This window comes from Melanotaenia boesemani, chromosome 12 (assembly GCF_017639745.1).
Source record: "Melanotaenia boesemani isolate fMelBoe1 chromosome 12, fMelBoe1.pri, whole genome shotgun sequence".
Taxonomy (NCBI): Eukaryota; Metazoa; Chordata; class Actinopteri; order Atheriniformes; family Melanotaeniidae; genus Melanotaenia; species Melanotaenia boesemani.
This window is the reverse complement of record NC_055693.1, coordinates 8,766,570-8,794,544: the sequence shown is the minus strand read 5'-3', so window position 1 is coordinate 8,794,544 and position 27,975 is coordinate 8,766,570. Positions and strand designations below refer to the sequence as shown.

Here is a 27,975-nt window from a genome sequence, read left to right as displayed (position 1 = left end):
CTGACCACACAGAACAGATGGACGGACGGATGGTAGCGGGTAAAGCTCACATTTACAGCATGCTTAAAACATGAGATGAAAAAAAAAGGTGTTTGACTAAAATCTGTCTTTTAAAATGTGCACGAAGTCAAAGTTATCAAAACTAGAATAACGCACCCAGATAACGCAGTTGGAGGTCAAGTCCTACATGTAAACACTCAGCTAGACTGAAATGGACCAAGGTGCTCTGCATGTGCTTCCATTATTTTGCATCTTTTGTTAAAAAAAAAAAAAAAAAAAAAAAAAAAAAAAAAAAAAAAAAGGAGTCAAGTTTAAGTTTATATCAATACAGCCGAATTCCTAGCAAAGCTGCTTACCCTTCACATCCATAAATACTGGGACAAAGATGGTGGTTCAGTAAAAAGCAGAACCCTAACTGTTCATGTAACCATGCTGACTGACTTCTCTACTTATTTAATCAGATGAGAGCAAACATTCAGCGTGAAACCTGCTCCTGCTGCCACCACAACCTACTGCATGGAGGCTAATTTTAGCTCAGCACTACTGCACAAACCAAACACTAATTTTTAAATATTATTGAATTACAAACCTGTCCTTAACTTGCATGCAGAAACTTTTAACTATCAGTATTTAAAAAAAAACAAACTATGAGCCGATACGAAATGTGTCTAGAAACTGTAGAAAAGTGACGAAATGAAGTACCACGATTACAAACATGACAACAACGGTTATGGCTTGGATGAGCTGAAGAGGCCTCAACTTGTGAGGAGAGATAAAAATGTTTTGGAAAAAACTGTAAATTTCAGAGATAAGACTTTACAAGACGTCCGGCAGTTTCTCTGCTGCTAAGAGTTGAGAGAGAACAGCTAGTATGTGCAAAAAAAAAAGCCTTATTTGATCAAATCTCGGAAATAGGTTGAAGGTTTTAGAGGCATTCAGTTTTAGATTCTCGCAGACCTTTTCTGGCAAGTCAGCAGAAAAAAAAAAAAACACCTGTAAAAATCATTTTATAAAACAAGTTAATTGGGAAAAAAAGAAAAAAAAAAAACTTCATGGTTAAGATTTTGTCTTGGCAAAAACTTTTAACACTGACTGGATGTGACTTCATTCAATCCCTAAAAACACAAGAAAATAAATTAAATGCTGATTGGTTCCTGCACATTCCTCATGTGCACATTTATACTTGGTACCCAACAATGAAATGATGAAATAGAAGCTATGAAACTAAAAAAAAAAAACAAGTAAATAACAAACAATTGTTAGTGTTAAGAAAATAGCAGCTTGTTAACTTCCTGGTTGAACACCTTAAACAGTTCGGCCTGTCTCACTCAGAGGAACTTCCTATGAGCTTCACTTTTAGTTAACTAAATCCAGACAACGAAAAGACAGTGAATGCCTTGTGACATTCTTGTAAAATCACGTCAAATTAAATGGAAATCATTTCAGTACTTATTAAAAACTATTTTTGCAGAATTGTCTTTTTTTAAAAGACTGAATCAAAAAGAAAAAGATAAGTTTTACAGTACTGCCTCTTCAATCCCTGCTTCTTTTATGTCAAATGGGTTTAATAATGTCTTACTTATGGCCGTAAGAGTTGGCATCAACATTTGGAAAAGGAGTCATCTATCATAAACTCAAATACACAATGACACACATGCTTTCTCCCACATGCTGCTGATATGTCAAGAAAATGGTGCAAATTTCAGACAAACATTTAAAATACTAAAACATGGCATTAATTACCCAACGTTTTCCAGTAAACTTGTGGTAGTCTTGCCGATTCAAATATAGAGAAAGCGCCTCCCCCCACCCCCTCACCCAGCACACTTCTTTCAGCGATGACCAATATTTCAGGCGGAGCAGCTTTTGTTTTTTGTTTTTTTTGAGAAAAATCTCTTGCAAAGCTGCAGAGCATGGTTTTCCTGGGAGCTTTCTCTACTGACCGGTCCTCAACAGAGGATGAACAGCTCTGATTAAAGCTAAAATGAGCTTGTTGTACAGAAATGGGTAAAGTAATTGGAGTACTTTGCCGCTGATTGACTCTTCCTATACCTCCAATGTTTTCCTGTCAAATAATATTTGGTGTTAGTCTTATTTTTGTTGAAGCCACCTGAAAACACCCTCAGATGAAAAGATAAGGAGAAAGGACTAGCACCGATATGTGCGCCTACTTCTTCTATCTGTACTGTCACATTATACCACGACATGGTATGTGTATATACAAGCTCCCAAATCTCAAGTGTTTACTGAGATTTTTCTGTGTATAGACTGTAAATATAATACACGATATGCACAATATCCTAAGTTTACAGATGAGGAGAAAATTCTTCCAGTTCTAGAAGTATCTTATAATATTTTGGTACAAAAATGCAACTGTTTTTCTCCTATTTTTGGTCTGCGTTATTGCAGACGATCCATTTCATTGACAGAAAAGTCAGTGCTTTTTGTCCTCTGTTGAAGGGAGGAGCCAACATTTTGGAGCCTGGATAAAAAGTGATGTTTGAAGGGTAGACATTTTAACCTCTACTCCTCTGCCTCCTGGCTCTGAGGGAAGGGCAGGTTGACAGCGTGCTCCTGAGCCAGGGCAGCCAGCTCCTTGAGGAATTCGCAGAAGATGACGGCGCAGTAAACGGCGTTCTTCACCCGCAGAGCCTCCGCTTGCTTCTCGAAGCCAGACGCGCCACTGCGGAACAGAGATTGGCCGCCATCCCGTACGTGTGCAAGCGCCAGCTGTGCAGCGTGTCTGGCCCGAGTGGGACTGTTGGTGTGTCGAAGGATAAGGTCTCCAAGAGATGGCTTACGACTCTTCACTGGAAGGTAAAAACATTGTTATCTCAGAATAAACAAAGATATGTTACAGCAGAATAATCTGAGGTGAAGGCTAGCTTGCTGTCTTAATCAATTACATTTTTTTATTATTTTAAAGCAAAGTGCCATATAGTATCATTTGGAATAAATCAAGAAGATTTTAGAACAAGATTTAGATCAGATAATAAACTCAAATATATGTTTAAGTTTGCAATAAAATAAAAATATTTATTAACTTTGTATTATTTAGCCTTGATAATTAACTGAACCACAGACAAAGAGAAATCCCAGTCATCACACAGTCCTAGAGACATGAAAGGTAACTTTCATTACCTAGTGAATCAGAGCGCCGCAGGGTGGGAACTGCCGCAGGCGAGTCTGTCCAGTCCACTTTGCCTCGAGCCACCAGGTACTGCTGGGCTTTCTTCAGCATGGCAGGGAAGTCCTCGTGAGAGGCTGCAAAGGCTTCGATGCGGTTCTTCACAGAACCTAAAACCTGAAAGCAAAGTCGGGGAACAAAGAGGTTGACTTACAAAGGGAAAAGAAATATCTTTCATGTTACTATGACTTTCATTTCTCTCTAAAAAAAAAAACTGTCTGAATATGTCCTTCAAGGGAGGCATGTTTATGACATCAATATTAGGTGCTAGACAGAAAAAAAAGCACATGGGGGTCCTTTGAGTTCACTGTTCCACCACTTCTAATGTCCACTGCTTCAACACACCTGACTCAAATTAATGAGCAGAACTTATCAGTCTGTTAGATCCATTTGATTTGAGTCAGGTGAGTTGAAGCAGGGAAACATCTACAACCTGCAGGACAGTAGCCCTAGAGGGCCAGAGTTTAACATTGCTGATTTAATGATTAAATATGCTACTGTGGTCCTGACACTTTCAGAAATAAAGCCTGCACAGAAGCAAGGAGGGCCGGAAGTGACAAAACAGAAACTACTTTTTACTGTTAGAAATGTACTAAAATGAATCTGAACTTGGGCCCAGAGGCTCTTCATGAGCTGCTATATAACAGGAATTGTACCTGGATCAGTGACTTGACACTGGGCTGGAAGACCATGTTGGTGTTGAGCAGGAAGGAGCGCAGGAGAGGCTGAGGATAGCAGGCCAGCTGAGCTACGATGCCAGTGAGCAGGATGTTGACATACAGCGAGTTTTGGAGCATGTTCTCCAGCTTGGCAAACAGAACCACCATGAATGGGCCTGCACAAGGAGGAACACAGATTACTGAATGGAAAGATGAGACTTGTACATTCTAGAAGAATAGAGGTCATACAGAAGTAGCAGCATTGAAAGGAAACCATTAAGAATTGCTGTTATTCTTTACTTTTTGTTGCCACTGAGGAAAAACCAACTTGTTTAATAAAAAAAGACTTACAAAGAAAACAGAAAGAAGATGGAAATACTGATGCTGAAACTTTAAACTGGTAATAAGCTCATCAAGAATGATGCTATTTAGCACTAGCACTCTTCACGCTGAGGAAAAGCTATTGTCCTGAGATGAATGATGCAACTGTTAGCAGCACATGCTACTTCCAAATGCCGTTTTTTTTTTATGGATGGAGCAGTGAGGCTCAGCTTATTACAACTGTTTACAATAATTATTTTTAATACTCTTAAAACCTTTGTTAAAACATCTAGCTAATTGTCTTTTTGTCCTCTCTTTGTCAACTTAGAAATTACAATGAATCAGATAACCCAATTATCATCAGTCAGCTGATTTTTTTTTTTTTTGCATACTTTAAATTCTAGTTGGTACCATTTAACAGTTATGTGACTCTCACCAGTGTACGGTTGGGTGGCAGGCTGGTTAAGTGGTCTTGCAGGACTACAGACGCCCACCAAAGACCCGTCTCCCTTGACGTCACCTGTAAGCTTTGCCTCCAGGGCCGTGGAAAGCTGCTCTTCCTCCTGCCGCTCAGCGGAAAGAGGGTCTGTGGTTGTTTCGTCCTGCTGGCAAGTGGCTGTGCTGCGCTCCTTCACCCGGTCCTCCAGTTCCCTCAGCTCCTGAGTGAACGCCTCAATGCTGATGCCCTGACCGTTGGCGTCTCCTGGCAGCTGCGGGTCTCCTGGTGCCTGTTCAAGCAGCTCCTCAATGAGACTCTCCACAGATTGTTGCGTTTGGTTTGTGTCTGGAAGATCTGAGGATGTGCTGTGAGGGTTTGAGGTGTCACTGGTCAGCAGTTTGGTATCATGGGCTTGTTGAGTGATGGAGCTCTGAGAGGGAATCTGATTAGTGCAAAGAGGTTTTGCATCGTTGACGTCAATGTTGCTGAAAATGGATTGTGGGAGAGTGGCACAGCTTTGGGAGGGGCAGGACACGACTGATCCATTTTGATTTGCATTTTCATCCAAGTCCCTCTTAACTTTCTTTACCTCCAAGCCTCGGTCGTGACTGTCAGAGCATCCATCCCCCTGCCGGATTGTGCCGTTATACATGGCCTGGTAGCTCACAGTGATGGCAGAGTTGGGAATGTGTGGCGCTGGGGATGAGGAGTGTGAAGCCGATAAAGAGGTGGCTGAGGATGAAGAGGGGACAAGGGGAGGCACGGGTTTAGGAAGGAGCTCCTCTCTCTGAAGGCTGCGTTTCTTGGAGCGTGGCGTGAGGCTGATGCAGTTATTTTTGCCGATTGTAACGTCCCACTCGCCACTGTCCCGCTCGGAGCTGCTCCATTCAGACCGTGCGGCTGCCACAATGGCTGCCCTTTGTTGGCCTGGAGGGGTGCTGTTACTTCCCTGCGGGAAAGAGAAGTGCTCGGGGAACATAGACATGGAGGCATTGGATGTGGGGGGAGGTGGCGGTGGAGGGGCTGTGTTTGGGGAGGGGTTTTCTCCATCGTAAGGCGCTGACCAATCACGGCAAGCCCAGGAGCAAAGCTCGATGCCCCGACGAGCGTCCTTGAGGTATTCCAGGTATCCCGCGTCCCAGTCGAGGCAATCTGAGTGGGTCAGCTGCTGGTGCATCGGACTATCAGGGGACAGAGGGTGGGAGCTGGATGAACCTGAATGCATCGGCTCCATGCTGGTCGGGGTAGAGGCACCTCCTCCTGATCCACCTCCACTGCTCTGCTGGCGGATGAAGAAAGACAAGCGGGATGGGGTGCTGGGTCTGGGCGGAGCCGGAGACTCTGTGCTAGGACTGCTCAGAACTGTAGGACAACAACAAACGTAAAAGAACCAGTTAATACTAGAACCACCAAGAGGTTATTTTGACCCCGTCTGCATTTTCATCTTCATGCTGCTCTTTTCATTTTAATCCTTTGTTTATCATACTTCATGACTTTTCCCAAATACTTTTATCATCTTGTGAATTTTAAGATGTCTGCGATACAAAATGAAAGAATCATGATAATTTATATATAAAACTGCCAAAGGAGAGATTTTTACTGCACTGTTTTAATGTACAGAACAGCATCAGCACTGCAAGGCAACCAGGTTGTGATGGCAACAAGTCACAAGAAGGACTGACGTGTGACAGAGCTCAGCAGATTTGATTTAGGCTATGTCCACAAGACACCAAAGCTGGTTCAGGTGTGAAAACGGTGGCAAAAACTAGTAGAAAGGCTTCAACATCCCCACGACACCGCTGTAGTACATACTACAGGCTGTGGGGGGTGCTAAAGAGCTCCAAAGCTACAGCAAAACAGCGCATGCATAGATAAAGGCTCAATGCGTATTGCAGGGAGTTCACATCCACATCTTTGGACTAATAAAAAAAGTTAAGCTTCTTCTTCAAAAAATGCTTGACTATAAAACATAAAAAAACTTGAGGAAGGGTGGATTAGGAATCGGCGCGTGTTCATCACATTGACGTCATATACTCGAGTTGTGCGGCTTCGCTGTACACACAGTACCGCAGACGGAAGAGGACTCAAACCAATCCACTTTGGTACCTGGCTTCAGACATGGTCGGTTTCATGGAGGCCAATGCCTGGCTTCGTGGGGATGAAAGGGTAGTTTGCTAAATTACTTTTGCGGTTTTGCTCCAATCCGGCGTCGTGGGGACGGCCCCTTAGTCTACTGCAGTGGTTCTCAAGCTTCGTTTCAGCATTATATCCTCTGTGGAATCATTTTTCAGCATTAATTTATGTTTGAGTACAGCACAATTAGATCAAAACCCCTAATTTCACCTTTTCTGTAAGTGAAAAGAAGTACAAATACAGCATGAGGATGTTTACATTTAATGAATTATCCTTTAACATTATGAATACCCTGACATTTCCTGAGAAAAAGCTGTTTCAGCAATATTTTGCCTCAGAATTTACACAATATTCATTTTATTGACATCTTTTATATTTTGATATATTAAAAAACTATTCATGATTTATTAAATGAGTCAATTTTAAATGTTTTCAAATAAATTGAAATAATTTTGTACACATTAAATGTATTTTATATTTTATTATGTTTTAAAAAAAATTCTTCTGTTTCATTTTATCTCATTTACATATTTATTTCACATAATTACACATTTATATATTTACTCATTTAAACATTTATTACAACTGACAACTCTCAATGGATCTACAAAATCACACAAGATTTAATCACATGTATCTAGGAGTGAAAAATACAGTATTCTACATTATGATTAGGACTTAATTTTAAATGTACATACATGTTCCACCGCTGTGTACTAACCCTGACCACCTAAACGGACTCAGCACATAAAACTGAAGTCAGATCTACTAAGTAGAAAGATATTACAAGGTATCTAAGTACCCCAAGGGGAATGTGTACTACTGATTATTGCAATTAGCAAATTAAGACAAATTATAGATAGCTTTAACTAAAATTTACCTGTGACTCAGGTCTCTGTGGAATCTAATGGTGTCAGTGATCCATCATTTTCTCTGGATGAGAACTCCACAGAAGATGAGTCAATATGCCAAAAATGTTCTGTTGTGGATAATCCAACCAGTCAGCTGGGTATGAAACATGGCTCTTTTCTGTAGTTTAGCTTTTTCTTGGAAAATTACACAACTAGGTGAACTGAACATAAATATTTATGTTCTCAGTGTCTGCTCCTGAGGAGACAGCTAAAGAAAAATGGTGCTGTGTAGAGTTTAACATTGCTCTCCCTGTGTGCAACACTGGCTAAGTCACTACACAGAGAAAGCAGGTCTAACTATGCAACAGTGAAAACCCTCTAAGTCCCTTTATGAGTCCCATGGATGCTGCATGCAACACAAATAGGTCAGCTGTCGGCCAGCAAATATTAATACTCTTTTTAATTTATATGTAATGGTTTTGTTATTGCTTCCTGTTGATTTAATGTGGAATTAATGCTGTGATTAATTGCTTCTCTAAAGTAATGTACAAAAAGTGTGTGCATATGTGTACACTTATATATTGCATATTTTATATATAATTATTTTACTTAGTTTGATGTTATCTTATTTGTGATTATTGTAAGCTGGCAAAAATTAGACATTTTCTAATTAAATTCTACATGCTAATAAATTTGTTTATTTATTTATTAAAGTTAGTCTATTCCTGATTCACAAAATTGCTATCAAAAAGCAAAGTACTGCCGCTGTAAATATAATCTTTGTTTTACACTGCATCGGCAAGGGGTTAAAATGACCCCCTCTTTCTGTTCTAGGGGGTTGGAATATTGGCAGTTTTGATGTAAATAGAAAATTAACTATCTTGTGAACGGCTAAACATGGCAAATGGTCACTTTGTGGTATTTTGACCAAAGAATTGCAGACGTTTTATTATGACCTCATGAAATTGTGTCACCTTGGGCTGAATGAAACAATATTTACCTCACGTTGACAATCACAATAGAAAATGTTCCCTTTCTGCAGGTGTTTGTTGCTCACCTTTACCCCAGAATGGATTATCATCATCCCGCTCACCAGGGGCTGCTGTGTTCTGCCGGCAGCACTCGGGGATCAGTGACAGGAACTTGTCGGCTGACTTTCCGTACATATCAGTTTCCCTGATAGCACGACGCTGACTCAGCATTACATGAGTGCAGGGCAGCAGATACCTGGGAGCAAAAGCACAAACAAGCTAATTCATACGCAGAAGACGTCAGGATTCACAGAAAGCTGACAGTTTGTTTTGGTTATATAAAAACAAATTCACTTAAAAATTCCACCCTTTAGCCAAATAGACTAGGTTATCTTACTTTGGCAGAAAATGTAAAACTTTACTGAAATAGCACTTTTTAAACAGAACTGCAACCGCAACTTTATTTATAACACTTTAAAATCAACAAGTAGTTGAAACAAAGTGCCACAATGTGCACATAACATCTTATTTAAAATAAATAGTATACAAATGCTAAGGTTAGCATTTGGAGTTGCAATGCTAGTTGCATTTCTTTTTAAACAGTAATGCAACTGAAACTGCTTTACAGAGCAGAAGCAGCATGCAAAACATGGAAATACACAGAAAAAAGCTAAAGAATAACACTAAGAAAAGTAACCTAACCTGAGAACTGAGGGAAATACTGACTTCTAAGAGACAGACACTGTTCATTTGAACAACTTTCAGTTCATCTGAATTATTGAGACAATTTCTGCCTTTTGGAAGTTATTTCAGCGCATTAAATGAACCAATTAAATTAACCAAATAAATGAGTCTTTGAATACTGGCATGTGCCAACATACCTGAGAACAAGCTGCAGCATGACGTCTTCACAGTTCAAGGACAGAAGAGTTCTGAAGAGACTCAATGACACCATGCAGAGCTGCAGCAGAAACAGAGGAAAACTAGTCAGAAAAAAAGCTTTAAGCACAGGTGATCTACAGATGGCCTCTTCTCTTGTTCTTTCATTAAGCCAACGATTAATTTGTACAACAAATGACATCTTAGGTGATTCCAGATCGTCCAAATCCAGTCATTATTGGTACATCAATAACTTGTTTTCAATTTTTAGAGAACATAGAAATAAACTCTTGTACTAATTTTCCAAACACTCTTTGTTCCAGTTTGACAGTAATTTATCTTTTACACAGAATTCATGATTTTGTTAACACATTTCACAGCAGGGCTTATTTTACAAAACATACAGTGTTTCAGACAAAAGTCACAGGATTCAGTCGACAGGGAGCGATTTACTTTCCATTTTTATTCCAACAAACTTCTGTGCTTTACTTTAAGTTTCTGCCCTAAGCCCACTCACCACCCACACAGTTGAGTTATTATGAGGACCTCAAGGCACCCTCTCAAACACACAGTGTGTGTGTGTGTGTGTATATATATATATATATATATATATACCCTCTCAAACACACAGTGTGTGTGTGTGTGTGTGTATATATATATATATATATTTATTTAAAAAATTTTTTTTTTTTTTTTTTTTTAAAAACACAGACCCTTGAATTGCTGCTGATGCGTGTGAGCAGTGTGTCCAGGATGGTGTCATTGTCATGGCGATGCAGCAGGATGAAACGCAGGAAGGTTCTGAGGAGGGAAGTTTCTGTTATACTGCGCAAGAAAAGATCCAGGTAGGCGGTGCTGGCGATCATCTCATCAACAGATGACTACAAACACACACACAGACACACACATATAAAGAAATAAGTACTGGTAAAAAAAAAATGTGACAAATCAGACATCGGAATGAAATCAGGTATTGGACAGTTGCTTTACACATTTTGAAATATTTTATGAACATAAAACAAATGAAATAATTATGCTTCCAGCTCTTATAAATTCTGAATAATGTCTTGTTAAAATAGTTAAAAATAGTCGACCTTGTGCAGGGCGGGACCCATGACGGGTACGAGGAAGCCGTTGTGGAGGTAGTCCAGAAGCTGAGAACGGACTATGGGATGTGCGACCTGCACCACAGCGTTGCAGAACTCAAGAGAGTTCATGAAAAGAACGAGTGAAGACACGCCTATCCAGTCCTCACGCCGCAGGGCATGCCAGTCGTCTCCTCGCACTTCAATCTTCCTGGGCAGAGAGGAATAGAGGGCACTGAGGCCTGTTGCCAACACCTGAGGAGAGGCAGAGAAGAGTCAGGATACATTGGCAGGGTTCTGCAGGGCAGCGGCAGGTCAGCTGTTTGTTCATGTCCAACAGCTGAAAATAGGCAATAACAGTAATAAATGCTTTCCATCCGAACCCTTCTATTTCACTTTTTAACCAACGTTTATACTACAATCTAAAACTTGTGTACTGCTTACTTCAGAAGAAGTGATTTTAATCAGTGGCTGTTCATTAATGAGATTTTTGACTCTATTATTTTTTGTTTTTAGATCAGTGAAAATGTAAGCTGAAGAAACAATAACCTGAACAAGAAAATAAAAAATTTGAGCTGATGATGATTTATGAGAATGTACAGACAGAAAAAAAGGATAGTCAAGCAGAGAAGAGCGTTTGTCCTTGATTCCACTTCAAATGGACCTTTTCAGAGCTAAGTGGGTCAGAGCGAAGCTGCTGGAAGTTAAGATGAGCAGAAAATAGCTGAGCCATCTCGCTAACACCCGTACATACAAGGCGAAAGATAGAAGCCTGACCACAGCATTTAACTGGCTTAACACACGCACACAACGTGATACACTGCTCTGTTACAGTAGTTTTACAACTCAGATGCTGCCAAGTGACCACAACTAAAAACAACTACTCTGACTTTCAAAGGCATGCATGCAGATCCTTGATGAAATGGATCAACATAAATATACATAACATACAGCAACAAGATCAGTGTTAAGCACAAAGTAATAAGTGGCTCTTTATTTACATCTAGTGGCAGCTGTGGGGGACTGCAACAATGCAAACAGTTGCTTTTTGCTTTGGTAACAGGTTTTTAAAAAGCCACATCCTAAAGTTATGAATGCATCTTTTAAAAAAACAAACAAACAAACAAACAAAAAAAACAGTTTCACCTTCAGCTAGACTGTGACGTTTACAACCAAGGCTACGTTAAATGCTAAATCATGTAGCTTGGTACAGATGAATTAATGAGTGTAAAAGCCTGCACATTATAACAGCAGTCAAAACTGTAGTCCAGGTCTCGTACCAACATAACTTTGTTACTAAAACCAGGAAGATACTCAAAAACTCAGGTCATAATTATGCCTTTAATTATCCAGAGAGTGATATCAAACAAAAAAACAGCTCTAAAAGAAGCTCATTTTTGCAAATTTCACACGTCCAATACTGACAATTTAAAAAAGATTCAGTGTAATTACTCCACCTTACTCTTTTTACACTTTCCCAAGCATGTCAATGTTCTCTGTTTTTTTTTTTTTTTTTTTGCATGCTCACAGCAAGCTTTGCGGCCGATCTGATAGGTTGTAGATAAGGATGAACGATCTGTCAGACTGCATAGTCATCTCCTTCCCCTCCATTATCACACACACCATCACTAATGCATTAGAATTAGATAGCATCCATGCACGCACATATCCCCCATCTTTCTTAGGAGCAGCATCGAAAAGCAAGGTCCCACTTTATAAGCTGTCCTTAACTATTACATCAATAAAGGGGTCAGAATCACATTTAATAGACATCATATAAGGTGCAGTATTGCATACACATGCATAAAAAGGGGGTTAGATGTAGGCAAATATTTCTTTCTTTGAGGAGCTCAGTGATATTTATCTTTGAATAAATACGAAAAGACACTGATAATGTAGACATGTAAAACTCAAACAGCTTTTATAATTACCTAAAAAACACAAACAAGCCTTAAAAACAAAACATAAAAAGTAATGGAGGTCTAAATTCACAAAGTCTATCAGGTGTGCCCATATCCTCTAAACACTCCTTATGAGTTATATCACTTACTGGACAGAAGTAAGAGTTCTCAGCGATGTATCGTGCCACAGCCTCATGGCTGGCTGAGGCCGCCATTACCAGCAGTAGAGCATCTCGGGCCTGCTGCCCGATAGCTCCGTCCCGGTGGATGAATGGCACGAGGAGGGAGAAGATCAACAGATTGGTGGAGCCCTGCTGGGCCGGTGCAGCCCGGAATAACATCTCTAAAACCACTGGCTGCCGGGCCATGGACACGCAGACCTGGGAAAGGATTTAAACAATTTGTTTACATTTTGTTTTCACTCGACTGATCTTGGAAGTACAAGCAGGAGACATAGATGGATGACCCTGACCAGATAAGTTGAAAAGCTGCAATTTTACCCGACTAAAACACGCTGCTATTAAACATTTCACAAGCACTTATCGTACACTTTTAACGGCTCTAATGCTACAGAAGAATATCAGACATTTTACAGCCTTCTAAACCAAAATTCTGCTCGATACCATGCAGGCATTTTGAACAAAAGCTGTAAACTGTGCGCAATCTGCATCACAAGCCTAATTCTTAAAAGATGTAGGCTTCACAACGCAACCAAGTCTAGTTTGAGGTGGCTGACTCTTTGTTCAGGTGTTGCCTGTAAAATGAGTTATATGAATATTTTCTCTTGCAAATCAAAGATGACTTGAAAGCAGCAAAATAACAATGTGCACTGTTTATAAAGGGTGATATATTGTTTAGTTTGTCAGATTGCAGGACAAAGCAGTTCATCTTTCACTCTAATGAAGCTCTGTCGGCTACTTTGAGTCTGTTCCTTCGAACTATCTACAATCTAAAAACTATATTCAAAAATTTAAAAAAAAAAAAAAAAAAACGTTATATTTTGTTTATAGAGACTATATGTTGCGGCTTTTTTGTGTACCTGGTTGAGTAGTAGTACTAGGCTGTTCTCCAGGGCTGATGGACAGCCGAGGTCTGGGTCGGCACAGGCTCCCAGCAGCCTCAGCAGGGGGTGGAGGATGGCGGTGTGCTGCAGCAGAGGCTGATGGGACTGACCGATGAGCATCTCAAAGAGCTTGAGTAAGGCCCCCTGGCTGTCTGGGTCCAGGCCACGACGGAGATGCCACTGAACCAGGCGTTCCAGGATATTCTCTGTAACCACCAGCTCCAGGATGGGGCCCATGGGTGCCACGCTTGAGCCACCGTCTGAGCTTTCAGCAGGGCGCTCCTCTGCCAGTAGGCACAACATTTGGTCTGTGTTATTTCTCACCGCTGTCAGGTCATCGCTGGAGGATGAAGTCTCATGCTGCTCCAACACCCAAGACACCTGAGCAAAGGAAACACATGGGAGTAGATTCAGTCTGATGCTCTCATGTCCTCGTATGAGGAGCTCAAAACATAGCAAGAGATTTCTTAAATGTTGGACCCACTTTCTTCCAAGCCAAATGTAAATGATAAATTTAGTTTAAAAAAAAACAGTTCCATGAAGGTGTGGGCTTTGATGTCTTTCAGACAATCATAATTTCAACATTTACAACATTTTGAAGCTGCAAAATATGATTTTACTTAAAAGGAAAATATCTCAAAATGCTTCAGAAAGATGAAAATAAAGTCCTTTTCTTCCATGGGTCGTCCCTTATCTGTGCAAAAAAAGATGTCCTTGTTAACCTGCAGCTGTTGCTCTTTGGTAATTCACACATTACCACACAGAGGTGGCTCAGTGCTGCATCGGTGTGCGCTCTCACTCATGCAGACACCGTGGAATCAGCAGGGTGACAACAGCATTGTCAAAGTGGCATGTGCCATGACGTCGGCTGTTTTACCTCCATTATTAGCCCCTCTTTGTTGGCTCAGGGCTGCATCAGTGCGAGTCCGGTCCTCGAGATCTATCATCCTGCCACTTTTAAATGCAACCCTTCTCCAACACACCTGAATCAAATGACTGGCTCGTTACCAGGCCTCTGCAGAGCTGAATGACATGCAGATGGCATCTGATTCAAGTGTGTTGGAGAAGGGTTGCATCTAAAAGTTGTAGGATGGTAGATCTCGAGGACCGAACTTGGGCACCTATTATGACGTCCCATCTTGTTTGAATTCATGCTTGTGTTGTTCTTACTCTCAAATGTAAGTCGCTTCGGATAAAAGCGTCTGCTAAATGACTGTAGAATAGAATAGAATAGAATCTAAAACTACAAAATCATTCGTAAAGCACATGTAAGCCGTGTGATGGACGTGGAAAACAGGAAAAGTTCAATGAATTCTGAAGTGTTCAGAAAGATTGAGCCAAAAGCAGCAATACATTTTTAAAGACAATGCTTCATGGTAGAAAAGGACAATATAGGTAAAAGCGGGGATATTGTGAAGGTCAGTCATCTCAACCCGATTAAACTGCATTTTATTTAAAAAGGACAAAACTAAAGACAGAAAGCCCCACAATTAACAAAAGGTGGATGAATTAAACAGCTGACAAAGCATGAAGCAGCTCATTTTTATTAAAACAAAAACACCTGAGCTCTCCAAAGAGAGGGTTCTACATTTTTAAGAACTCTATTATCACTCAAAAAATAAAAGCTGCAACTACAATTTAAGCCTTTATCCTTTATACAACTGTAACTTGAGCATGTTCTGGTGATGATTTAGACAAACTAAATTAAGCCAGTGTCCAAATGTTTCTGTACCTGACTGTATGCAAAAACATATACATAAGAAAAACAACTGACACTTTTGTTATGGAAAAATTCAGTTAGAACTGCAGTGCAATTATTCTTTACAATACAACTTAATAAAGCGTAAACAAGGTCTTTCAAAACAGCAGAGGTTTCACAATCTTTTTAGAAAAAAACAAGACTAGAAGTCAGCATGACTATATCAAAGATGACGCTGCAGATGTGGAAGCAGCTGATGCAAGAAAGAGGTGTTAGTGGCTTAAAATGTGTGGTTGGCCGCCCAATGAATAACAACACAGCTGGGACCAACATGGCGAGTGTTTCACCAAAAAAAAAAAAAAGCTTGCTCAGTCATGCTCAAAACAGCTCATTATATCCATGTATTCTCAGATATCCCTGTACATGTAATTGTGTAGCAGAAACCCACATTTTTCAATTGAGTTTCATTTCTGTTGCACCAAGTCACAAGAAAAGCCATGTCAAGGCACAAAGAGAGAAATCTAAGAGATAGATGTGGGAGACTACTTTCCCTTTTTTAAAAGGTCTGGTAAAGACAGCTGTAAAGCGTTCACCATACAATCCCAAAGCAAACATTTCTAACAATCATTCAGTCAAGCAATGTCAACTTTCAGGAAGTGACAAGGCATTGTGACCTCTAAAAAAAAGTTTCAGTCAGTGATTGGACATCAGCCAGTCATGCTGTTAAAGTATACAGGCTGACTACTTGCATCAGCAGAGCCAACTAAATGTGTGAACATCAACACTCGCTGGATGGACCGATAATTATTTACTAAAATAGACATTTGAATTTGAACTGCTTGGAGAAAACTGCTGTAGGGGTGCCACAGATAAGAGTTTAAATGATTAACTGTGTACTTAATTGATAGAAAAATACAATTCTGATCACCAGAAAAAAAGCCTGGCAACATATTTTTGACAATAAGCATTTCTAACTAGCTGGAAAGCAAATCAGAAGTGGACTTATGAAATGTTGTTTTGCTGCAAATATGCACAGACCTTCAAAATCCTTTATTAGACCCCTAGCTGGGAAAATCTGCCTGTTTCCAGTAACTGATTTTGGCTATATTGTTTCATGAGCATGTGGCAGTACAGACTACACACACACTGTATCTCTAATAAACAGCCTAGTTTATTAAAAGTAGTTAAAAAAGAAAAAAGACTAGGGGAAAAAAGAGCAAGGTGTATCTGTCAAATTTCAGTGAGTAGGTTTGTCTCTAGCTCACCTGTCTCCAGTGGTTCTCAAACACCATGAGGCAGGTTTCTGGATCAGCAGTGCAGGGGCTGGAGGGGGCCGCAGTCCGGCCAGACCGACTCCCAGGACCCCGCGGGTTCAACCTACTCAGCCAGCTCATCCTGACCTGGCAGAGGGCAGGTCAGAGTTTCACAAACTCAAAAAAAAAGGAAAAGTAGGAAAGTCTGGGCAGAGAGGCAACAGAGGGTAAGAAAGAAAGAGAGATTAAGAGGGGGCGAAAGGAAAAGATGTGGGCCGGAGGAGGAAAGAAGTGGGATGAAACTGAAGCAGAGGGGAAAGGGAAAGTGTATCCAAACAAGAGGAGAAGAAGAAGAAGAATGAGCTGCCACCGCCAGTCAGAGTACGTCCAGGAGTGATGCACTGCTGTTTAGAAACTGTGTGACCCTGTCCTCCGTATGGACCCTGTCATCCAGTCTGAAGCCAACACCACGCCATAGCCGGTCAGGACAGGCTCTCTGCTCTGTGGAGACAAAAGAAAAAAAATCAGAAAGATCAACCTTTAAAGCTGAAACTACAACAATAGATGATGAGGAACTCCTGTAAGAAAGTCTGTACAGTTACCCGTTACCATGGAAACAGTTCAGTCTTTTTTTTCCCCCCAGCTTATGGAAAACTACAACCAGTTCACCTGCTACTGGCAGTGGAAGTTAATTCCCATCAGGAATGCAAGTTAATGACAAGAGTTGAACATTTTAAAAGTTAATTACAGACTATTAAAATAAAGTATTTCTATTCTATTCATTGCACTTTATTATTCAAATTTACTTTCTAATTAACTCACATTTAGAAAGTTAGTTAATGAATTATTCTTTTTTCTTAAAAATAAAAAAGATAAAACTTTCGAGCTGTAGACCTACTGCTGTGAGATCTGATGAGCATCCCAGATACAGATTAAGCTGGTCTGTTTATAGCTATGAAACCATTTAATCTGTTTTTTTTATCTAAATCTAAATTTAAGTAAATGAATACATGCATTTCTTTTGCACCAAAATATTTTTTTAATAGAAGGGAAATTTTATTTTCATAGCATCTTTCACGGATACAGACCACAAAGTGCTTTACAATAAGAATAAAAAACATAGACAAAGACATAAAACATAAAAAATACACACAGTCATAAAACCCTCGTTCAACTAAAAAGCCTGTTTGAATAAAAATGTTTTCAACTGCTTTTTAAAAGAATCGACAGAATCTAGAGATCTCAAAGAGAGAGAAAGATCGATCGCCTCTGGTCCTGAACTACGTAGAACTACTAGTTTGCTAACACCCTTTTTCTACTTTGCTTTTTTTTTTTTTTTTTTTTGCATCATTAATGAAACAAGATTTTGTTACTACATTTGTAAACTAATATGTTCTTATAGCAGGAGATTTGGAAACAGTGCTTCTCATAAAAAGAAAAACCATTAATCATATTGATTAATAACTCAGTTATGACAGAAAATATCTACAGTAATTCAGACACCTTCAGAGGAGTTTTCAAGCACTGTTGTTCTGGATTCCTTTCAGTTTGTTAACAGAAACTGTTTCTGTTAAACACTACATCTTCCTGAAAAAGTGCTTAAGATATTGATTCCATAAATATCTGAAATGCTTCATTCGATTCATCTAATAGAGACTCACCACTCTGTGATTTTCCCATGCAGCCAAGTAATCAGGTTACTTCAGACTTTTGCTGTAACCTGATTTCTTAATGGTTTTTTTTTTTTTTTTTTACGTGAGTAAACAAAATAAACGAGCTATGGCTGCAAAGTGAAATTGGCCTTTATTGTCTTTCCATAACATGCACAAATAAGTTGTTCAGTCTCATTTTAGCTAAGAAAGAAAAAGCAGAATTAATGTATTTAATTATTTAGTGTGAGGGTTACTGGTAAATGACTAAACAAGTGGATAATAGATGTTGATGCAGCTGTTTGGATGCCTGTTTATTTGTTTAAGGTAAAAGATGCTTAATTAAGCGAGAAAATCTACTACTTGGAAAAAATATATACATATATATATATTTGCTCTGTTCAATAAAAGACAGGCTGCAGGATTTAATGAGCTCAGGACCAAAGCAAGATAAGTTAACATGAATGCAGATTGAAAACATGTTACTATTTGTCACCACATGATGTGGACTAACGCGCCATGATTTACATTTAGGTCAGACACGAATACGAGATTTAAATATGTCTGGCTCAACTTTCCTCAGTCAGTAAGTTGCCCGTGGCTTTCTTATCCAGTTTCTCTTACAGCACATGTACAAATATTGGTGGCACAAATCACAGTGAAAGTGCAGGTTAACAGTGTCCATTATTTCCTTAACGATTGTCCATCCCCTGTGTAATTAGAACTGAATGAGACAGAAAATTATCAAGCTCAATTTTATTCGTTTTCTTTTCCAGTGACTAAGAGACCCTACTCTCGCGTGACTTACTGATGCTTGGCGAGATCTTAGCATATATACACGGTTAAAAGGTTGCGTGTGTCGCATCAGTCAAAGATAAATCTAATAATGGACAGTTAGATGTAGAAAACAGGCTTTTGTATATTTCAGAAGTGAATGCAGACGTTTCATATCAGATTATTACAATTACCCGATTACTCCCAGATATCTAATTTTGATGGTGTTTTATAAAAATAGTTATCTGAGAATATCTTTAATATTCAAGAAACACTGGCTTTGTTACATAAATACTTGTAAATGAATCCATATTAAATTTAATCGAAATCAAATCGAATCAAGTTGCTGTGAACTAAATCAAATCGATTTTAGAAATGAATGATGATATCCAGCCCTAATTCACCATTAGTACCTTAAATGTAGGTCAACTAGTGTCCATTAAATATCTTAACAAAACATTCTGGTCTCGCCATGCAAGCTTCAGCTGATATGAGATGTGACACATACGGAAATTCACAGTATTTTATTTTCAGGTCACACACTTGTAATCATAAAACCCATAAAGAGAGTACAAAGTTCAACTCCAGATTCCACTAAAGGGAGGCTGCTTCCCTCAAGACATAAGTCAAAGCTTAGTGATCGCACCATTCCAGTCTTGACTGTTGCAATCTCAGGTCGGTGAGTCTAAAGGTTGTACACTTATGATCGACTGAAAATAGAAAAATAAGCTTGTTTTCAGAGTTCCTACTACAACCGCCACACCTGCTTTACCCAGACATTTTAAATGTGCTGAAACAGGCCGAGCTCAAGTATCTCAGGAAATTCTGTCCATCTACATTCCTCACATGTCTACTTCTGTCTCTGTTTCTCACTTTTTAACTTTAAAGATCATGTCAAACCAAAAGCTTAATAAACGTTTCAACAGCCACACCAGATGTTTGTCTGCAAGTCAACCACATAAAATCAATAAAAGAAAAAGATCGAAAGAAAAAACTTCATTTCCTTTCAGTAACCACTGCCTAACCACCTAACTTTGTTTTTCTTTCCAGTACATGACAGCTTTATCTTTATGTCCATAATCCAAGCTTAATACTCATGATTAAAAGACAATTGAAACTAAAAAAAAAGGTAGTTAGAAGCATGTGATTTTAAAAACAAAACAAAAACAAAATATTCAAACAAATAAGCAGCTAAAATGCAGAACAGCAACTACTGCAGATGATTCATTTGTTAGTAAAAAACACTCATCACAATTTCCTGGTCCCCAAGGTGACAAACTTTAATAATAAACAGCGCTCCAGCCACAAAACGTCTGACATCCTTACCGTGAATGACTAACCAAAAGCTTATAAAACTTGTTGAAATATTAATTATTCATAAAAATGAATTGGATTTAAGCACAGGAAAATTTCATGTGCAGGCAAGTTTATCGTTAACCCTGAAGGCAAAGTTGATGCAGGCAGAGTTTGATTGATGGGTAACAGTAAACAGAGCTTCAGCTGGTAAAACAGAGGACTTCGTGAATTTGTTGCAATCACTTATAATCACATTTAATCCGTCTTTAAAGAATAAAAAAAATAAATAAAAAAAAAGTCATTTAATGTCATCCCTTCAATTGTCTTTATTATTGTCTTAAAGAACTGGTTGCATCTTACTTAAATCGAGGGAATTGACCTGCTTTGTTTTCGAGTGTATAAATATTATAGATTATTAGATTGTGAAATGCTTTAGCCACAAAGTTTAGAGATACCTGAGCAGAGTTTGTGTTTAATGATCAACATTTAAGCTGATTCCTGACATTCACAGGTTGCATATTCACTGCAGCTTTTGCTCATGTGCTCTCGCTCCTTGCACACCTGAGTGCGTCCAGGTTAGACTTTTGCTGTAACCTGTGCGACCTTGCAGTTAAACAGGTCATTTACTAGTAACGTTACATTTCGCCTGTGTAACGCCTGATCTTTTAGTCTTCATCCTGCATCATATCCCATGTTAGCCGGGCGAGGCGGCTTGCTGAGGTCCGTCGGTAAACAACAATCAATGCATTTCAGTGGCGAAATGGTGTAGCAAGCTAGTTTGTGCTGTAAAAATAATTAGCTAGTTAAAAAATGTCAGCTACGCATACAGTCAGCTGAATTAGGAAGCGGGTGTAATTTAATACGAGATAACACCTAAGTTACATACCTTATATATTCACAGGAGTCTCGGCAGTTGTCGATAGGTGTGAATTTCCTCTGATATTTGCTAGCTGGGTGCTAGTAAGTTAGCTAACGACTAGCTGCTGATGAATTCCACAATGTCAGAGCAATAAACGGAGGAGCGGCACAAATACAACCCTGAAACAACGAGTGAGCTACATCACTCTGATCCAGGACAGCTAACACATTAACCACTCCTTCATCGGAGCAGCTGGGCATCCTGTTAACGACAGATAAACATCCCATTTGATGGTTTCTCAAACACTCTTCCCTTTTCCGCAGCCATCTTACTTTAACTCCTCCCACGCGGCTTCTGTGACTCACAGCGACGCTGCGCACCGCTGTATGAGAGCTTTAAAGTGGCAAAAATCAGACCGCAACACAGTGATCCTCATTATCATCTCTGTTAAATGTACACCGTGTACAAATGCTGATAGGATTGTATTTTAAAAGTTTAAAAACAAGAAACTACTGAAAAATGATGCAGCTGAACATCACTGCTCATACTGAGTCAGTTTAGCAATGTGCAAATTCTGCAAAGCATTTGATTAGATCTAAAAAGTTTTTGTAACCAAAATTAATATTCACCTTGCTGTTTGTTTGTAACTGCAGACCAAAAAAGGCTGTGCATTTTTCCTCCAATCAAACGTCTGCAGATTGGTCCAGTTTGTGTAGATTTTGTCTAATTGAGGCAGTAATAATATAAAAGTTTAACTGTGGGGTACACAATTATTAGAAAAAGAACAGCCAAAATAATGCTAAATATTTCTTCAACTCTTTCTGAATAAGCATAATTTTCATTTGACTCATATTAATTCCACTTTCATCTATATGAACCAAAGATATAAACTAAATATTTTATGTTTTTTTATAATATTTCATTCTTTTTGTAGTTTGACTTGTACACTCCAGTCAATATTGGTTTGCCACAGCATCTCAGAAGCATAAAGAAAGATCCCTGGTTCTCTTGGGGAGGCAAGAATTCCCAGAGCACTCATGACATCTGTTGTTGTTTCCTTCCATAGAGACCAGCATCACTAGGCAGAGCTCAGGTAGACCTGGTTTGTTATCAGAAGGACTATATGTTTGTGCAAATGCAAAGCTTACCTCTGAGCAGTATGAGGAAACTTGAACCAAAGCAGAGATCAACCTAGCTTAGAGTGTAATTTGGCTTAATTTAGCTTAAGGCTTTGAAGAATGGATAAATGGGGTAATGGTGGAGTCAGAAGTAGCCAGTGGCGTAGACTGCTGAGATGGCATTATGGGCAGAAAATGAATGAGGGAGGAGAAGATGGTCTCGAGAATAAAGGCAATCGCAACTTCCTGGGTCTGAAGTTGAACTTGAAGTGAGTAATTAATAAATGAAAACATTTGTGATCAGTATTAAGTTTCTGTATCTGATATATGATAGCGTAAGTGTTTATGCACTTTTTCTGTTTTTTTTTCTTCTGAATAGGTGAAGTTTTAACAAACCTCTGAAATGAAGGAAATACTCTAGAAAGTCTTTCTGTGCATATCAAGACAGTTTGCTAAGTAATATTCATGCAGTTCTGTTTTAAATGTGATCTTTATACTATCATTCAGTACTTCCAAACTAGCAGCAATGGGTAGCAGTATGGAAAAACATTTAAAACAAACAAATGTTATTCCCATCTAGGCCAAGGCTTCACAATTTATCTATGTTTTAAGAACTCAACACATCAAGCTGTGACAGTTTTCTTGTAATTATCATGAGGATTATTAAAAAACTAAAGACATGGGAAGCATAAACCTGTCTGATTTTTCTGTTTTCCTTAAGCATATTCTCTTTTTCATCATTTCTCTCTCAGTTGGAAAGAGTGGGTAATCGATCCAGCAGATCAGTTTTACTATGTCTGGCTACAGATGATGATAGTACCCATTGTTTACAACTGGGTGATCATCATTTTGAGGTAAACAATTGCAGTATTCTAAAAGTTAAATACTAATAAATAGATGTGATGTGATAACTTGTGCTGTGGCATCCTCTGAAACCCAAACTTACTTGTAATGTTTGTCAGGGTGTCTTTCACTGCCATCGCACTGAACTACCTTACTGTGTGGCTGACACTGGACTATCTGTCAGACCTGATGTACACTGTAGATATAATAATCACTCTTCATTCTGGTAAATACCTCTCATTTGTCTTGATTTTGACTCTGAGCACACACTATCAAACATAATAAAACACCATGAAGAAGATGGAATCATAAAAAAAACAACAGAAATAACCAGATATTATTAGACATGCTTTAGTTTTGCTTTACATTTCAAGTTTGGTTGAACTTTACAGATCAAAGCCTTGCACCAAATTTCAAAGAGAAACAATAGCTTTGATAAGAAGTGAATCTTTTTAATGATGTTGGAGTGTTAGCAGTCCTTTTTAATGGGACCTTTATGATGTTGGTGAGATCTGGCAAGTTATAATCAAGAATAATAAAGAATTATTCAGCAATTCTTTCACAGTACACCTTGTAACAAAAATCAGTATGATTTACATGAATCCACGTAGTGATCCAAGTTGTGATCTGGTGTTAAAATCTACTCTGAAAAAGTAAATAGATATGACTGTTTCATGTTTTTTTAAGTGTAACATGCAGTGTTTTATCTGCTTTGCAGCACTGTTTTACCTCTATGTCAACAACATTACAATCAAACAATAACAGGACAAAATTCAGTCATGCCATGACTTTGTTTTCCATTGGGGCTATCCAGTCATGATATGAAATCAGTCCTGTTGCCAGAGAGAAGTTTTGCTATTTTATATTTTTAGGCACACAGAATATGTCACCTCCACCTTTCTCAGCTGCTGATGTAGTCTCATCATCTCTTGCACCTCCTTGTAAATCTTCCTAACCCTGATATCATCCAGATGTCTGAAAACGTCAATAGTAATTCATAATGAGAAATATGCAAAAAAAAAAAAAAAAAAAATCATGAAAGACCAAACTTAATGCCAAGTTAGGAAAGAAATTATGATTTTGCATGAAGTCCAGTCAAACGTAACATCTAAAGTAGATTTTCTTTGTTCGTCCCTTTTTGCCCCTCATCAGGTTACTTGGATCAAGGCATCCTGATCAAGGACCTAGGACGGTTAAGGAAGCGTTACTTGTGCTCTAAGCATTTTCTGTTGGACTTAGCTTCCCTGCTGCCAACTGATTTCCTCTACTTTGCCTTTGGCATTAAAACTCTGGTGAGGATCAACCGCCTTCTGCGTATCCCACGACTCAACGAGGCCCTAGATCGCATGGAGACAAGAACTTCCTACCCCAACATGTTCCGCATCACAAAGCTAATGATCTACATCTTTGTGATCATCCATTGGAATGCCTGTTTATACTTTGCGCTGTCTGATTACATTGGCTTTGGGAATGATAGTTGGGTCTACCCCAATATCACAGACCCCATATTTGGCTCAGTGCATCGACAGTACTTTTACTGCTTTTGGTTCTCTGCCCAGATTTTAACAACAATAGGAGACACCTCCCTGCCATGCAGAGAAGAGGAGTACCTGTTCATGATTGCTGACATGCTCATTGCTGTGCTGGTGTTTGCATCAGTTGTTGGTAATGTTGGCAACATCGTCACAAGCATAAGGGACCGTGACAACGTCTTCTTTCCTAACCATGAGCTGGTAAGTTGAAGGGTTGTAAAACGGAGCAAAAAGGAATGCCAGATAATGAAAATAGGGTTCTTCTTCTCTTTCAGGTGAAAGCATACCTGCAAAGCCACCATATAAGCAAGGAGCTTCGTCAGCGAATCGACAACTGGTATCAACATGTTCACATCAACAAGAAAATCATGCGAGAGAATGAAATTCTGCAGCAGCTGCCTTTACACATGAGGACGGAGATTGCTGTCAGTGTTCACCTTCCCACACTCTCTAAAGTCACTATCTTCCAAAACTGTGACAAGAGTCTGCTGGAAGAGCTGGTTCTTAAACTTACATCTCAGGTCAGATGGATAAAAATGGCATTTTTTAGGGGCGTGTAGACATGTATCTGTAGGTATTTATGAAAAAATAGTGTGCTAGGTCCTATTTAAAATCAAACAAGCATATATTTGTACATTTTCTTTTTAGGTTAACAGCATCTGCTTTTATTGTAGAGCTAAAATACACCTGCTACTCTCGGGTGCAATACTCAGCTCATGGCTTGGTGACAAATTCTTATCTCGTAGATTTGTATAAATGCTGATTTGTGGGGTTGCGCTCTCATGCATTTTATCTTGCAGGTGTTCAGCCCTGGAGAGTATGTCTGCAGGAAGGGAGATGTGGGCCATGAAATGTACATCATCAGAGAGGGAAAGCTTGCAGTCGTAGCAGATGATGGGGTAACAGAATTTGCCGTGCTGAATGCAGGGAATTTCTTTGGAGAAATTAGCATCCTCAACATCAAAGGCAAGACGTAGTTTGGCACTTATTTCAGAACAATTATTAATGCATTAAATGGGTCAGTCCTTGAACCAATATGTCAATGAATACGTCGAAAAGTTGCTGCTGAATGTCGTTTTGTTTTGTCTCTGTTGAAAAACTTGAAAAGTTGTATTTGAGCCCATTTAAAGACCGTCGAAGACAAGATATATTAAATATCTTGCATATAAAGTTCTTAAATGCTTAATGCTAGTTTTTTGACATGGAACAATGAAACATGAAGGCCAGAATGGTGGAAAATAAGCAGCTCCATGTGGTTTTGCTATCTTTTCCTCCTATGTAAAAAGGTTAATAAACATTTCCTAAATGTTTCATTTGCTTGATCTAAGACAACTTTAAAATTGCTGTTTCCAGTTTTTATTAAGTTAAACAAAACACAGAGCAATTCTTTGTGTTGAATGATAATGGTTCATTTATGCATACACATCTCACGTTCGTAAACACAATTGTTGATCAAATGTTTAATTTTTAACTTCAGTCAACTGGATTTTTTGTTCTTAAGCCAATGAAAGAGGTTGACAAGGACAAACACTGGGAAGTAAGATGCTTCAGTAATAATGGAAACATTAGCTACACATGGTGTGTAGCAACCATCCATCAGTCCGTCCGTTCTTTCCATCCATCCATCCATCCATCCATCCATCCATCCATCCATCCATCCAAGCACAATTCGGGAAAAAATCTGCCATAATCCCCCTTTTTACACTTTCTGAACAAAAAACTGAAATAGTTGAAGCACTAACTTAACATCCCTAAGATTAACCTTAATAAAAAATTTCCACAAATATATTAACAGGGCTATATATCATCCCATTAATATTATTCAGTATTATTATTATTAAATTATTAAAATTTAATCAAATCACATTAGATGTATAAGTACGAATGAGTTCTTACTCTGACTTTTTTGTCACCTATAAAGGACTATTTCCCATGAATTAGCGAATGCTTCTTAAATCAAAATTACATTAATAAGTACATACTTAAATAAAAATGCCCATGAAAAGGGGGGGAACTAAAATAAACTTGAGAAAATAAATCACGATCAACTTTAAGACTCACTTTGTAAGCGAGTAGGCCTTGACAATCAAGCTTGGATTTATTCTGCATCAAAGGACCAAACAAGGCAGCTATCCTGTACCTTTTGATGCTCTCAGATATAGCAGTATGAAAATAAGTCAGAATTTGTGTGCTCACACTATACAATCTTAGTCTCCATAAAAAGTGGAGTCTTTGGGCCAATTTTGCACGTAGATAGTCTATGCAGTCTATGTTGGTACAGTTGGGGTGTGTATTAACTTTGCATACGCATCATAAAAGTTTGAATTTCAACAAAGCTGATGCAGAACAGTTGGTAGTGCCTGATAACGCCTCTGGAGCTGACCAGTCATAGCAAAGTTGGCTTTCCAGTTTCTTTTTCAGAGGAAACACTCAGGCACTCAGTGAATTGGTTCAAAGGCCATAAAAACACAAGACAGAAGGCACATATTTAAAATACACCAGTATTAATACCTGTATTGTGGAATCTATATTTTATTAAATGACTTGCTTTTAAAACAGCAACAAAAATGTGTTAAGGAAATTATATTTGTTTTTTCATTAGGTAACAAGTCAGGCAATCGTCGCACTGCTAACATCCGGAGCATTGGCTACTCTGACCTGTTCAGCTTGTCCAAAGAAGACCTGACAGATGTGCTATCTGAGTTTCCTGCTGCCAAATGTCACCTGGAGGAGAAAGGCCGACAGATCCTCACCAAGATGGGCATGCTGGAGGAGAATGCAGCGGCAGAGGAAGTGGAGGCAGAGAAGATTGAAACCAGGATAAGCAGACTGGAGAGTAACTTGGAAGACCTGCAAACAAAACTTGCTCGACTTATGGTGGAATTAGAATCAAGCAACCGGAAGATGCAGGCCAGGGTGGAGCGGCTAGAGCTGGAAGTTGCAGCGTTGGAGAGTCAGCTGCCAGAGCATGGGCAAGACAGAGAAAGGGAAGAGGGACGGGGAGAGGGTGTGGGCAGGGAGGTTGAATGGGAGAGAGAAGAAGCAGAAGGAGAAGAGGAGGAACATTCAGATATAAATGCAGAAACACAGGGACAGGAAGGAGATAGGGATGATGTGACCAAAAAGGGGGATGGTGAAAGCACTAAAAGCACAAAGGAAGAGATTGAAATAGTGGTGGAAGGAGATAAATCTGGTCTGGGGGAGTCAGATAATCAGAAAGATCAGAAAGACGATGATGGAGAGAAGTGCAGAGAGAAAGGAGATGATAGACCTGGGAAAGGCGATGGAGCTGAGATTGAGTCTCGAAATAGAAATGTAGAGAAAAGTGGTGAGAGAGAATCTGAAGAGTGGGTAGAAAAGGCTGAAGAAGACAAATGAAAAAGAAGTGCAAGAATAAAATAAAGAAAATTTAAAGAAAGTCTAAATAAACAGATGCAGGGATTGAGCATGAAATGAATCTATG

The 27,975-nt window shown here is 39.0% G+C and overlaps 2 protein-coding genes across 2 annotated transcripts; one reads left to right on the top strand and one right to left on the bottom strand.

Annotated features, from left to right (window-relative positions):
• Nucleotides 1-283: 283 nt before the first annotated feature.
• Nucleotides 284-21,347, bottom strand: fhip1b (FHF complex subunit HOOK interacting protein 1B). Its single transcript, XM_042002067.1, has 12 exons — nucleotides 21,047-21,347; nucleotides 16,454-16,942; nucleotides 13,466-13,870; nucleotides 12,576-12,806; nucleotides 10,535-10,780; nucleotides 10,154-10,321; nucleotides 9,443-9,522; nucleotides 8,648-8,817; nucleotides 4,604-5,968; nucleotides 3,844-4,022; nucleotides 3,142-3,304; nucleotides 284-2,810 (listed from the first exon to the last, which is right to left on the bottom strand). The coding sequence occupies exons 2-12, from the start codon at nucleotides 16,580-16,582 to the stop codon at nucleotides 2,524-2,526; spliced, it is 3,423 nt and encodes a 1,140-aa protein (XP_041858001.1). The 5' UTR covers nucleotides 16,583-16,942; nucleotides 21,047-21,347; the 3' UTR covers nucleotides 284-2,523.
• cnga4 (cyclic nucleotide gated channel subunit alpha 4) lies at nucleotides 20,818-27,975 on the top strand. Its single transcript, XM_042002068.1, has 7 exons — nucleotides 20,818-20,888; nucleotides 22,890-22,991; nucleotides 23,100-23,206; nucleotides 24,133-24,713; nucleotides 24,788-25,033; nucleotides 25,313-25,478; nucleotides 27,115-27,975. The coding sequence occupies exons 2-7, from the start codon at nucleotides 22,945-22,947 to the stop codon at nucleotides 27,888-27,890; spliced, it is 1,923 nt and encodes a 640-aa protein (XP_041858002.1). The 5' UTR covers nucleotides 20,818-20,888; nucleotides 22,890-22,944; the 3' UTR covers nucleotides 27,891-27,975.

What these genes read in the sequence shown, in the direction of transcription:
- cnga4 (XM_042002068.1), top strand. Translation starts at nt 22,945, where the DNA reads ATGATGATAGTACCCATTGTTTACAACTGGGTGATCATCATTTTGAG. An exon ending in TGGGTGATCATCATTTTGAG is followed by an intron (nt 22,992 to 23,099) that starts GTAAACAATTGC and finishes AATGTTTGTCAG; the next exon opens with GGTGTCTTTCACTGCCATCG. An exon ending in TTCTTAAACTTACATCTCAG is followed by an intron (nt 25,034 to 25,312) that starts GTCAGATGGATA and finishes TTTATCTTGCAG; the next exon opens with GTGTTCAGCCCTGGAGAGTA.
- fhip1b (XM_042002067.1), bottom strand. Translation starts at nt 16,582, where the DNA reads ATGAGCTGGCTGAGTAGGTTGAACCCGCGGGGTCCTGGGAGTCGGTCT. An exon ending in TTGAGAACCACTGGAGACAG is followed by an intron (nt 13,871 to 16,453) that starts GTGAGCTAGAGA and finishes TCCTTTGCTCAG; the next exon opens with GTGTCTTGGGTGTTGGAGCA. An exon ending in GCGGCGCTCTGATTCACTAG is followed by an intron (nt 2,811 to 3,141) that starts GTAATGAAAGTT and finishes TTTACCTTCCAG; the next exon opens with TGAAGAGTCGTAAGCCATCT.